The sequence below is a fragment of the Bemisia tabaci genome, chromosome 2, assembly GCF_918797505.1.
Source record: "Bemisia tabaci chromosome 2, PGI_BMITA_v3".
NCBI classification, from domain to species: Eukaryota; Metazoa; Arthropoda; class Insecta; order Hemiptera; family Aleyrodidae; genus Bemisia; species Bemisia tabaci.
The window spans coordinates 58,990,377-59,003,761 of record NC_092794.1 but is presented as its reverse complement, the minus strand read 5'-3'; the positions used below and the strand labels follow the sequence as shown (position 1 = coordinate 59,003,761).

General features: G+C 37.8%; 1 protein-coding gene across 1 annotated transcript in view; it reads left to right on the top strand.

Annotated features, from left to right (window-relative positions):
- Positions 1–12,976, top strand: part of LOC109030018 (O-acyltransferase like protein) — a 79,872-nt gene extending 66,896 nt beyond the window's left edge. The window contains exons 8-16 of the mRNA XM_072295966.1: positions 822–915; positions 1,773–1,904; positions 3,154–3,319; positions 3,939–4,018; positions 5,936–6,031; positions 7,407–7,536; positions 8,404–8,578; positions 10,324–10,466; positions 11,328–12,976. Coding sequence (XP_072152067.1) covers positions 822–915; positions 1,773–1,904; positions 3,154–3,319; positions 3,939–4,018; positions 5,936–6,031; positions 7,407–7,536; positions 8,404–8,578; positions 10,324–10,466; positions 11,328–11,453 — 1,142 coding nt within the window. The 3' untranslated portion in view covers positions 11,454–12,976. The remainder of the gene's footprint in view (positions 1–821; positions 916–1,772; positions 1,905–3,153; positions 3,320–3,938; positions 4,019–5,935; positions 6,032–7,406; positions 7,537–8,403; positions 8,579–10,323; positions 10,467–11,327) is intronic.
- Positions 12,977–13,385: the final 409 nt, after the last annotated feature.

Genomic DNA, 13,385 nt, shown 5'->3' with positions numbered 1-13,385 from the left:
TTAGGGGGGACCAAAATTTTGACTCCCCCATAAGATGGTCCCCTTTGAGATAGGAACATTCCCAAAGTTTCATTTTTCTATCTCCAACCGTTCAAAAGTTAGCCGACCGTCCTGGAACTTCTGGCCCACCCTGTATATATTTATTTACTGAAAATACATCTGGGGAAAGAAAGGCTTACACATTTAAAATTAAAACCGAGACGTTTCGTCCAAATTCTTGGACATTTTCAATCGATAATTTTAATTCGGCACATTTTAAACTTTATTTTATCGATTGAAAATGTCCAAGAATTTGGACGAAACGTCTCGGTTTTAATTTTGAATGTGTAAGCCTTTCTTTCCCCAGATGTGTTTTCAGTGTATTTATTTTGGGCTACGTTAGATTCACTTATATATATAACTGGGATCTAACGAAACTTTGCGACCTTTTTTTTTTTTTCGTAACTATCGATACGATCAAAACGAAACTAAGCATGGTTCTTCACTGCTATGAGGTCTACATCAAGTGACCTTTTTCGTGAAAATCGGCCCACCCCTTATCCGGAAAACCTAAGTCCAAAGGGGGATGATTTTTCAAACTCGTCCGATCTTAGTCGGTGATACATCAACAAACTCGTCTTGTCGTAGCCTTCAAAACAACCTATATTCACATACCCTCTAAAACCACCCCAAAATATGTATGAAGATTTTCTGATAAACTAAAAAAATGGTGTGAAATAATCTCAAAACTGGAACGCTTGTTGCTTTGCACTATGTGTTTTTTCTTCTTTTTTTTAATTCGAATCGAAAACAGCTTTAACAGATTTTCCCCATGGTTGCAGATAATAAATCATTTCGTTCGAAAGTTGAGGATAACTTTCTATATCAAACTGTTAGCAGTGGCACCTACTCCGTGGACACTTTTTTCTTCATCAGGTCTGCTTAATTTCTCTAACTAATAATAGCAATAATTTGTAATCTTTGTATTCGGGTTTTTTCCCCTTACGTCTACCTAAACGACTGCATGAATCCTTTTCAAAAGCACTCAATTTTAGTATCATTACTTAAACCAGCAATAATCTACTGTAAAGTAACAATTAGACAAATTTCAATTTGCATGTCCTATTTTTCGGAGTTTTTTATGCCAAGAGATTCAGTACTAACTCCTTCAAGCCTTAGAATTTTTATCTCATTTTATTGGTTCTCAGTTAATTTTTGGTATGCTCCCAGTCAAATTATGTAGAATTAAATCTTTGAGCTGTATTACCTTTCTTATTGTACCGAAAGATCTAGACCACCCGTCCACTATCTCTATCCGGATAACCACTGAAAATCGAGTTGTGAGGGCCAGGCCCTCAAAACTCAATTTTCAGTGGTTCTCTGGATAAAGATAGTGGACGGGTGGTCTGGATCACCCAGTATACTTTTTCCATCTATAGGTCCCTTTTGCCTGACCTCATCTCATTTGATTCCATTAAGGTACCGCTGGCAATTATTCGAGTTTTATTTACAACCACCCAATCCAGTATAGCTCTATTTAATCGCACTTTTATTTATCTGGATGGGCTATAACTGCCGATTGGACCTCATCTTGCAAGAATGAATTGATTTTTATAGCTCTTCTATAAAAACACCTATCTGTATAGAGTAACACGTCGTAGCACACACGTTATTTCCAAAATGAGACAAAAATTGTATAGTTCCTCATCAGAAAATGTAGTCAAATTCACGTAATAAAATCCCAATTTTTTCAAGATATGCTACCGCTCATTTTCCAATGTCATTTCCCGTAGTGGATCTCTTGTCTCGTTCCTTTATTTCCGCACTTGCGCCAAATTCACCATGAAGGAAATGACAAATATGGATCAAGAGCTTCAAGGGCAGCTTGTTCAGTTCATCACGATGCTTCTTTACAGGTTCATCAGGTGAGAGCTTGCACAAACTTATTTATGTTAGACTATCAAAAGAAGCAACCTTGGGGACCCTAGCTCTGTGCACCGTTTCGAAAAAATGATGGGGAAGATACTTTCCGGTAAAAATAAAAAGGCTGTCTCAAAAGTAGGTACTGCCTCTTTTTTCCCACGAGGCGAAATATAGCAGATAAAAAAACGCGGCTTCGTTGGGGCTATAGTCCTAGTTATTACCTATAAAACAAGACCAAAATGAGCTCTGCAACTTAAAATTTGAATGAAGATGACGTCTTAGGTAAAGATTGACCATGACCACTCCACGATTGCCAGCATTGTTTAAAAGAAAAAAAATCTGAAAAAAATGCGAAAAAGTTGCTTACAAAGCATTGCATGGTGCATGGTTGCATGGTGTTGGGCATTACATTGGTGCGCACAAAGTGAAGGAAGATACTTAGGAACGGAAGAAAAACCAAGTCTCCTGATAAAGAAGAGTACATTTTGCCGCAATTTCGGTAAGAATATGTAAACTTATTTTTATTAACACCGTTTTATTCGTAAAAATTTTCCCCTCCAGTAAAATATGCTGCAACTCCTAAAGGACAATTCCATAAGTTGACAGGAATCAACTTATTATTTTCAAAATGCTGCACCTCACTCAATTTTAAGTTACAGAGCTCATGTTGACCTTTTTCATAAGTAATTATTAGGACTATAACCCCACACAAACCGCATTTTAATATAATTTTTCCTTTTGCCATGTGGGGAAAAAGGGGCAGTCCTTTTGGGCCAGCCTTTGTATGTTGCCACATGCGAAGATGGAAATATTTTTCATAAGTTTTTTATGGAAATACTAATACACCAAAAGACGTATAATTTTTAATTTATAAGCATGAAAAATTGCCTAATTATCCTCCTAGTTTTAAGTGAAATCGCGTATAAACCCTTAAGTATACTCATCGGGAATAATGACAGTCTCAAAAAATTGCAAAGAACTTGTATCTTTTTTTCTTAAAAATGACTTTTTCACAACAATAGCAATTTTTGTATTGATATTCTTAAATGATCAATAATGGATTTGTCTTATTCCTGTCATTAAAGTATGATGAGTGCCTGAATGATAAAAAGAATGCATCGATCGTTATTTGAAATTTTGAGAGAATCTGTAAGAAGCGAAGACATTGTGACTAAGTGTCATTTCATTTTTAGAAACCATCCCTCTGGTATCAGCTTTCAACTTGTATTTTTTATTTCTCGTACCTCTCAGACTTACGCCTCCATATCTTGTGATGATTTGGATTGTCGAGCTACAGATGAAGCATTTCCGCGATCATGCAGTTTTGGAGTTTCCATCCTTGGACCACGTCAACTGTCCTAAATATTGGTGGCGAAACATCTTTTATGTAAACACGTTTTATCCAGTCAAAGAAAGAGTAAGGAATTTTTATCTTATCTGCGCTCTTCTCCTTTCAAATAAAGGGCTAAGTGTAAACTTTCTGACTATAAGTGCTCGATACGAGTTGCAGATTTAAGAAGTTAATTTAGGCCCAGAATTCTCGAAAATTAGATCTCTTCAAGGTTCGAAAATTCCATCCCTTTTCGAAACTTTTACTAGGATTTCTTAGGGGAGAGAAGTTTCATGCAAACTATCTGCGTGATGCACCAATTGAGCTTTTGGATTTATCATTAGTTTATTTTTTCGTCTACGGTTTTAAGCATAATGAAAACTAGAGTGTACGGATACGCCTAGTGTTCTCGTAACTCCGAAACATGGTTCATGTACTACGTACATCTCTCTCCGAAGACTGCCAAATTCGTATGAACTCCAGCCAAAAGTGGTGTCAACTCTCTAGTTGCGTTCATTTTGACGGTTTCGAATGTTTATAAAACGAGTGTCTCAGTAAAAGGATCATCCTTACCAACAAAGATCAATATGCTCGTGTTTAATCATAATTTCAAACATTCACGAGAATTATGCCTACCTACATTTTTATGTTTTATATCATACTAAAAATAAGATAACATTATTTTTTGGCGTCCCTTGTTGAACAGTGCGTCATTTGGAGTTGGTATTTAGCAGATGACACTCAATTCTTCGTAATTGGTATTATCCTTCTAATCGTGGCTGTCAAGTAAGTATTTTATAATTTACTGAGTTGGAAATGTGCACAGCATTCATCAACCCCTTGCTCTTTTATCCGTGTAACATACTGATTATGGGAAGTATTGTTCAGATGATTCTTTCTCGACTTACTCCCCTGATACCGCCTCTGGAAGTGCATGATGCATGAACCGTAGACCTACGATCAAGCCTAACATGAAAAGCAATGCATGATCTAAACATCTACGCAAAGTAATTCACAAGGGACAAAAAAAAAAAAAAAAAAAAAAAAAAAAAAAAAAAAAAAACTGAATTTTGCTATAACTTGGCAACGACGGAAAATATTCGGATTCCACCGCTAGGAGGTGTAACAATAGGAGCTATGAAGAATTGAAGAGTCACTATGCCAAATTTCAACGTCGTGGCACATTTTCTTTTATTTTGGACCCGTCTGGCGAGTTCGTCGTTTTTGAAGATGGGTCAATTTCAGTAACAACACTTAGCGCTCAAGTTTTTTCTCTTCCTCGATAAAAACACGACTTTCAGTGGTAACCTTTAGAAGTGCTGCTTCTGGAGAACAAGCCTCATCAAAAACTTTAGTGCAAGTTCGGTTTTTTGCTTTAAAAATGGTGCTATATCGCCCGAAACCCCTATAAGGCTACAAACCGCCATCGCCATTGGATAGAACCGATGCGAATAACGAATAAAATTGAATTTTTGTGAATGAGGGTGGTTATAGATCATTTAATTAACTAGCAGATATCACTTGAGTGTAATACAGAAATATTCAAAACATTGCTGTGAATAATTTGGGCCTAAAACGCGTTGTTGCCGAATGGATCCCCCTTTAGCGTTTTAGCCGGTGACTACCGCTGGGCGTCCAGCCGAAGTTTGAACAACTAATCACACTCTAAAACAAAGAAAAACATGTATTAACGTATGTCATGAGTGAAACATGTTCCCTGTAAGATTCACTACAAAAATTGACCGGGTTAGCCACGTATTGCCCGTGAAAATCACCCATCTTCAAAAACGACGAACTCGCCAGACAACCCCTTAAAGCAAGTTTCGCCAAAATAAAAGAAAATGTTCTACGACGTTGAAAGACCTAGTGGCTCTTCATAGCTTCTAATCACACCCTCTGGCGGTAGAACCCGGATATTTTCCACCATTGCCAAGTCACAGCAAAATTCCGGTTTTTTTTGGGGTTCCTCCTCGTAATAAATGGGAAATCAGTTTATGTAGGCTTCGAAGGTCAATATCCAAAGGAGGTATTTTGTTACCTATATTCTTTAGCAGTCTTTTAATCAAAACTATATTTTCATATAATTTAGATTTTAAACTATTTTGACAAAATACACACCGTGTGTCTTATTAGAGGATGCAAAATTACATTTTCAATGCCACTCAGGCGCTGAAAGTCGCACGAGATTTTCATTACATTATTTTGAATTTTACGGATAACTTTATCTATATTTCAAAATGCACATTTGTGAAAAACTAGCAAAATCTTCAGACTTTCAATAAACCTACTTAAGAATAGCCTCATCTTAGCTCAGGACAATAAAAACACATTAAAATACAAAAATAAATGGGTTTACAAGGCTAAGGAGAAATAACACAAACCACGAGCTAGGAATCAGTGCCAAACACGCTCATGTGCATGCTAATATTCTTGTTTTAATTTTAACATTTTTTAGCTTTTGTTCCAGTTGAGAATGGGCATGTAATTGGCCCAAAACGTCCTGGTTTATTTTATTTCTCCTTAGCCTTGTAAACCCATTGGTTTTTGTATTTTAATGTGTTTTTATTGTTATGTGCATGCGGGCTATTGTGTTTCATCTTTCTCTTATCACACTTGGCTCAGGTATGTGATGAAATTTCACATAAAACTATATTGACGTTTGACATTTGCAACTAATTTTATGCAATTAATAAATACATACAGGTATTTTAAAGCGGCAGCGAGTGCAGTTGGATTGCTTCTCCTTGCATCGTGGACCATCTCCGCAGTGATAACTGTAAACTCCAGTTATATTCCGTCGTAAGTTTTTTCAGCTTTCTATAGCTTTCAATTTTGCTCCCTAAATTAGACAATAAAGAAATGTGGTAATCGGATTATGTATCTTGAGTACTGTAATACCCCGGTATCCGCGACCCCGCCATCCGCGGATTCGCTTATCCGCGATCGAATTTTTGCGGCATTAGTCGCATATTCTATAAGTTTCCATTCAAACCACGTTGCCGAAATATCCAAGAATGGCGTCCGATGATATTTCAGCAGAGGCAAAGCAACAATGCAACGGCAACAGAATTATCTTTGTGGCGAGTGGGGTACTTTCGGACGCCATCTTGACTTTCTCAGCAGTGCACGCGTCTAAATGGAGGCTAAAAAACGCAGCTTTGAATTCGTTTTTTGCGGATTAACATCGTTTGAAGAAAATACAGGAGAATTCCTACGAGCCACGTGCAGCGTACACTCTTTCATTGTTAAGCATGCGATTAACAATAAAAACTTATCGGACAAACTAATTTTGCAAAGACATGTTGCAAAGTATAACAGAGTTTTGAGAAGCAAGTCGTCACCTCTCGGCCTAACAAGCGCCACTTTGTCAACTTTTCAGGAGACACAAAACACTGATTTGGGTCCGCTTAAGTCTAGGTTTTGGCAAGCCTTTTAAAACAATTTTTTTCCTTTGAAAATTGGCTTTTTTTGATACCGAGTCCGTGGAGCAATCTAAGAACCCCTGGCGCTTGTGACATGGAAGCTCATCTTTATGGGAGTTTTTTCCATATTTATTAATTTTCCTTTAAGAAAAAAAGTAATATTATTGTATGTTAATGCATCTTATTAATTAGAACCTTCCTTTGATAAGAATAGCCCTTGGAATACTCAAGAGATCTATCCAATAAAATCCTGTGAGTAACTATAAGGAAACTCGTAACCCATGACAGATTAAACAGTGTATCTGAAGAGAGCCCCTTGAACAATGCTTTTTAGTGTACTGTTTGAACACATGTATTGCACTGGCTGCATTTTGTCTTGTGCTGTTAGATAATATGATCATAAGGAGGAATTAGATTAGGAAGCTATTTAGCAAAGTTTTCTTCATTAACTTATAATAAAAGAGTCCAATCTTTTTCTACAAATACATTAGAGTTAAGCAAAATGGTCACGGCTACATTGTGGTGTTTCAAGATCCCATCTCCTTTTTTCATTTTTTGGAGGAACACCAACCAACATTCTAAATTTAGATTTTTTGGAAACTACTCTATCTTGATCTTCGAGTAAGGATGTTGGTTGGTATCTCACCAAAACATTAAACCATGGTACGGGTGCTTTGGGACACCCTGTATAAAAATGGTCATTTTCAATTGAAATGTCCGGTATTTTCACATTTTTTTATCATTTGCTTCAGATTTAAGGATCCTTTTGCTAATTATGATCTAGTATACGAGAAACCTTGGACAAGAGCCGGTCCCTATTTGGTTGGTATGATGACTGGATGGTTTCTGTTCAAGAAAAAAAATTCATTTTCACCAAATAAGGTAATCTCAACTCGAATATACATAAATCACACTTCTATAATACAGATTTAAGCAACGCATTACATCAATCCTCTAGAAACATCATTAGAAAGAGCATTTCACTTCTTTGAGTGACCTATAAAAACGTTTATTTCCTAGTGCCTTGCGATGAGAGAATTTACTCATGCTCTTCCTTTTAAATTTTGAATCACCTCCAATTAATGATATAATTACGTAATCCATATTTTAATCCAAGAAAAATAGGTAATAACTATCCCAAGAAGTCGATCTGAAAGGTTTTGCTTTTTCAATTGTGCGATATAACATCTGCAATCATAACTCTCAATCATCAAGAGTAGGTTTACGAAGTCGAAATCCAAAAGTGTATATCAATCAATAAGCCCTATGACAAACATAATGACCTTAGTAAAGTTGTTAGCAGGGATGTGGGGGGGGGGGGGGGTACTAAGTGCAATATGCCCCTGCACTTTGAAACCCATTATGTCACATCTTATGTGTCCGCACACGAAAGTAGCGACCTCAGTTCAAAAAAGCTCATATTGAATTACCGATTTCAAATAATGGAAAGGGAACATTTTCAGAGCAACAAACACTCACATATCCAAACCATAACGGTCCAATCGATCTTTAGAAAAACCTATACCTACTACCCTTGACTGGAGTATTGATTCATAATTTTAGGAGAAACAGCTACAGGATTTGTTCAATGTATCTTTTTTCACTTGAACACTTAAAAGTACATTTTTTTAGAAATAATAATTTCGTAAGATGCCAGGGTTGCATTGTGTCTCAGGTTTAAACAAGTCTCACACTAATACTTCGTATCAAGTTTTTTCTCCAATGGTTTACAGTTGTAATTTTGTTCAGGTTTCAGAGAGGATCGGATGGGTTGTTGCAATTGCAACAATGCTCGCTCTGATTTATGGGCTTTACTACATTCAGCTGGGGTCAATCAGTTCTGCTGTTTATGTTGCGTTAAGCCATACTTCTTGGGCTCTCGCGCTTTCCTGGATCATAATTATGTGCATGATTGGTCGAGCAGGTGCGTCCAATCCTTAGTTTTTTAATGTGTATACATAGGGTGTCCCAAAAGTACTGCCCCTTTTTCCGCAGAGGGCGAAAGAATGCAGATATCAAAATGCGGTTTGTGTGAGGTTATAGTCCTAGTAATTATCTATGAAACAAGACCAAGTTGAGCTCTGTAGCTTAAAATTTGACCGAGATACAGCATTTTGAAAGTGACGTGTCAAGGTGCCGCCTACGAGATTTTCAACATTTTTTTACGGACGAACCCTAGGACGAACAGACACGACGCATCTGCAGGTGGTCCTTTAAGATCCGGTGCAATGAACTTTTTGAGATGTCAAGCAACACCTGAAACTTACGCAAGGATAAATGACGGTCTCCTCGAACAACAGCAGCAACGGTACCGATTAATTCGTCTGTGGTGGAGGTAGACGGTCGGCCCGGTTTCGCGGGACTTTCCGCCGATTCGCGGCCGCCAGAAAAAGATTTAAACCAACGACCAATGCTACTTCTGTCCAAACAGTCGTCTTTATACACGCCTTTCATTTCATTAAAAGTGTTTTTTACTGACATTCCTCGACGAAAACAATAACGAATAACGTGGTGTTGTTCTTTTCTTAATTCGGTACTCATCGCGAAAGAAACTTCCAAAACGACAGAGGGATGAACTCAGATTGACGTGCCGGGAAAGCTTGACCAACTTGGATGGCACTAGCGGACACTTTCAATCCTGTCGTTGGTCTGCATAGGGGCGCTTACACGTTGCCAAATGCCGCCTAAAACACAGTGTTGCCATATGTTTCTGGCCGCTTCTTCTTCTTTTTAAAACCGTTTCATTCTTAAACTTGGTTTTTTCTTTCGTAAAAAATGTTGAAAATCTCGTAGGCGGCACCTTGACACGTCACTTTCAAAATGCTGTATCTCGGTCAAATTTTAAGCTACAGAGCTCAACTTGGTCTTGTTTTATAGGTAATTACTAGGACTATAACCTCACACAAACCGCATTTTGATATCTGCATTCTTTCGCCCTCTGCGGAAAAAGGGGCAGTACTTTTGGGACACCCTATGTAGTAATCAAATATGACAAGAATTTCATTAAAACCCTAGCCTACCTCACTCCTAAAAATCCATGTATCTTGGTTTTCTTAGAGCTCAAATTGAGGAATAAATTGTGACCTTAACCAGTTTTCAGCATCAAAATACATATCATTACATTCCATTTTCTCTCGCGCCACTAGTGTAGTCCATCTTCCAAGTTCCAAAAACCAGTCTTCTTTTCCGTAGTTTGAGTCGAAGAGCCCGTTTCTTTCCATGGTTATCGAGGCATTGGTTAGGTTTTTTTACATTGCATATTTTTCTCGAGAATTGTGGAGTCAGCCCGATGCCCCAACCCCCAAACTGAATAAGGGCCAGGGTTTGATCGGAGTTTCCTGTCCTAAACAGTTTTCTTATACCACAGCTAAAGAGCCCTGTCTACCCACCCTTTTTGAGGCAGGGGCTACCAGCCGGGGTCCGCAGGATTTGCTAAACCTGTGACAATACAGTCCCCCATACGTACATAAAATACGTACGTTTAAAATATATCTCCCCTTCCAATTACCTTATTCACAACCTTAACAATCACATTCCTTTTCCAGTATTTGAGTCATCATACGGTATGAAATTGAATTGTATGGTTCTTACGAAGGTAAATAAAATCGTGTAAACATTATTGTGCCCTGATTTTATTTTGATTTACTAATATATCCTTACTGTTGACAGGTTTCATTGATAAAGTTTTATCCTTTAAATATTTGTATCCTTTGAGTAGGATAACTTATTGCGCTTACTTGATACACCCTCAACTCATGCGATCGGCTGTTCTCACTTCCGACGCTACCACCCACATCTCAGTGCAAATGGCTGTAAGTACAAATTACAATTTTCGGATCTCCTTTACTGGGTTGAGATAATGTCTTGCTTTTCAGTCCATTTCTTCTAATCCATAATTTGCTCAAGCAAAGTGTGGATGCTAGGAATTCAAGCACTGCCTTTAAAGTTACGCAGTTAGAATTTCGCCGATTCCAGAAAGTGATGGAAACTCTCTCCGTACGCATATCGGTCCTCATGCTAATTCTTAATTCTTCCACTTATGACATATTTTGCCTTATTTTCAACTACTGTGGACGAGAGAAATCCCACACAGCGACATGTTGAGCAGTTTGTGGATGGAGTTAAGCAGACGATGTTTCGCTCAAAAAAATCATGGCGTATTAATGGCTGAACTATTACGTAACACATTTTCCAATAATTGTAGTATTTTACAATTTCCAAGCTTTTATATATGGATATCAGATTAATATTCTGACATAAAATTTGCACAGGGTGACTAATTACTAGCGAAGAGAATTCAAAGAAAAATTCAAGCAGCCATGCTAATTTTAGTGAAGCATATGCACTACTAGACCACGTATCTCGTTTGCGGTGTACAAAAATCTCTGCTCCTATTTCATTTTTGTAAAAGAAAACTAACCAATATCATTCCTTGAAGTTTTTGCAGATTTTTCTTCACTCAAAGAAGAAAAAGCACGGAGGTTTTCAAGATTTGACTTCGAATAGTTTTCCATCTAAGAAATAAAGTACGACAGGAAGTCTGCACCGTCGCAAACCGAGATACGCGGTCTATTATTTTCACCGTCGGAATGAAACATAACACTAGGGTGTCCATGACGACATGTTTATTTTAGTAGTATTTTTAATGACTATTTTTTTCTTTTCCGTTACAGAGTGTGATATTCCTAGGCTTTGTTTTGCTGTCGTACTCGTTGGCTTTTGCTATGTCGCTTATGTTCGAGGCGCCTTTTGTCTCGCTCTTGAAGGTGGCCCATCCCACGAGGAGAAAAACTCGATAATGATCACTCTTCCAAATATGTCCTATCGACAAATCGGGCGAACGAGCAAGAGATATAAACTCACTCTTGGGTGCACTAATACTATGCAGAGTGAGACGGGTAGTAGAGCCTCTGACGAACACAGTCCAGGATGAAATCAAAAATTTCGATGGCATTTGAGACTTTGTTTTATTTTCGATAGAGTGACGATAATGAATGAACGTATGAAATGCACATCGTTGCATGACCTACGTCTGGTGAATTGGCTACGTCGCTATGCGAGATGCCCACTTTGTTGAAAAACTCGATGTAAATTCTGATGTGCAGCGCAGTGCGATTTTAATTTTTTCCTCAAAAAACCTTATAGCGATTTGAACGAGGAGTTGAAGCCGCTTTATGAGAGCGGCGTTGAAACCAAAATTAATGATGCTGCTATGAAATAATAAAGATTACTCCAGAAAAATCGCAGATTCCACTGCGCACTCAAAATACTCAGGTTGCTTGAAAGCTATATCGACGGTGTAAGTCGGCTGTCAGTAACTCGGTTTCGACGTCGCTAACTTCCTGTCATACTTTATTTTTTAAACGGAAAACTACACAACGGCAACTCTTTAAAACTGCCTTGGTTTTTCTTCTCTGTGCGAAGAAAATTCCGCAAAAACTTCAAGGAATGATGTCAGTTTGTTCTCTTTTATGTAAATAACATAGAGAGGCGCCGATTTTCAGGCACCGCAAACGAGTAATGTGACGGCCGACTAACATCGTCGATATAGTTTTTGTAGTGAATTCCACTGCGGATTTCACGCCGAGATTTTTAATAGATGTTTTTGTCCGGTTTTTCTCTGCACTTACCTTGCGAAAAGTATTCAAGTATACATTTTTGACTCAGTTTTTTATTATAAACCTTAAGATCTTTTTGAATTATTTGTTGAAAAGAAAGTTTCCGACGCAAAAACTAAAAAATGCACTTGAGTTAACTTCAAAATGAAATTTCCGGACTTTAAACTTTAGAATCAATAAGAATGTAATTTTAGACGATTTTTCGTCCCAACCGAACCTCTGTGTCTTTTTTCTTTCGAAAGATATCGAGGAACTTGAAGGCGCCTGCAAGTACACTGCAATGCAAAAATATGCTCTGCAGAATTACCAGAGGCTGGAACTTCCGGTAATTTTTACCAAATTTGTTCTTATATGTTATTTAATGTTCTTAATGCTAGTTCATCTTCCCCTGAATTTTATTTTTCCTCCACAATATGCATTCCGCTTTGCATTAATCTGAAATAAAGAAACAGTGCCTTGAATTCTCAATTTGATTTAATTTTGTCTACCACTACAGTCATTTTTGGTAATCCTTAAATACTAAGTGTGATCTGCAGGATTTTTTTTTTAATATTTCATTTGTTTTGCAAGAAATAGGGGAAAACACGAACGGACAATAAGGAAATACATATTTTATTGAGTTTTGTTGATACCGAGCTGAAATCTGCCTCGATTTCTCTCTAAAATACAAAATTATCTGGGAAGCCACCCCCTTCAACCTTCCCTCAGGAGGCGGGGACGGGCGTCGGCATAATCCTTGCGCCAGGTGCTAAAAATTAACAATATTGCGAGATACGCTTAGCCGATTGAGATTATTCAAGGAAAAACCGGTGATATTTCTAAAATAAACGCGCCCGATCGGAAGCGTGTCGAATGCTTCGATCGACAGCCAATACTGTAAAATGACGCCTTGCCGCTCTGCGTCATTTCATTGTGGCAGTCAACATACATTAATCGACGCGGAGACCTTTACTCGAACAGTGATGAAATGATGGCAAAATTTAGGAGAGCCTCAAATTCGTGCCAGCTCCGCTTCTTATTTAATAGCTTCTCGTGTCGTCCAAATAAGTTCCGGCCAACTGTGAAAAAAGAAGGAAAGACCAATTAAAGAGGGAAAAGATGAAGGAAGTTGGA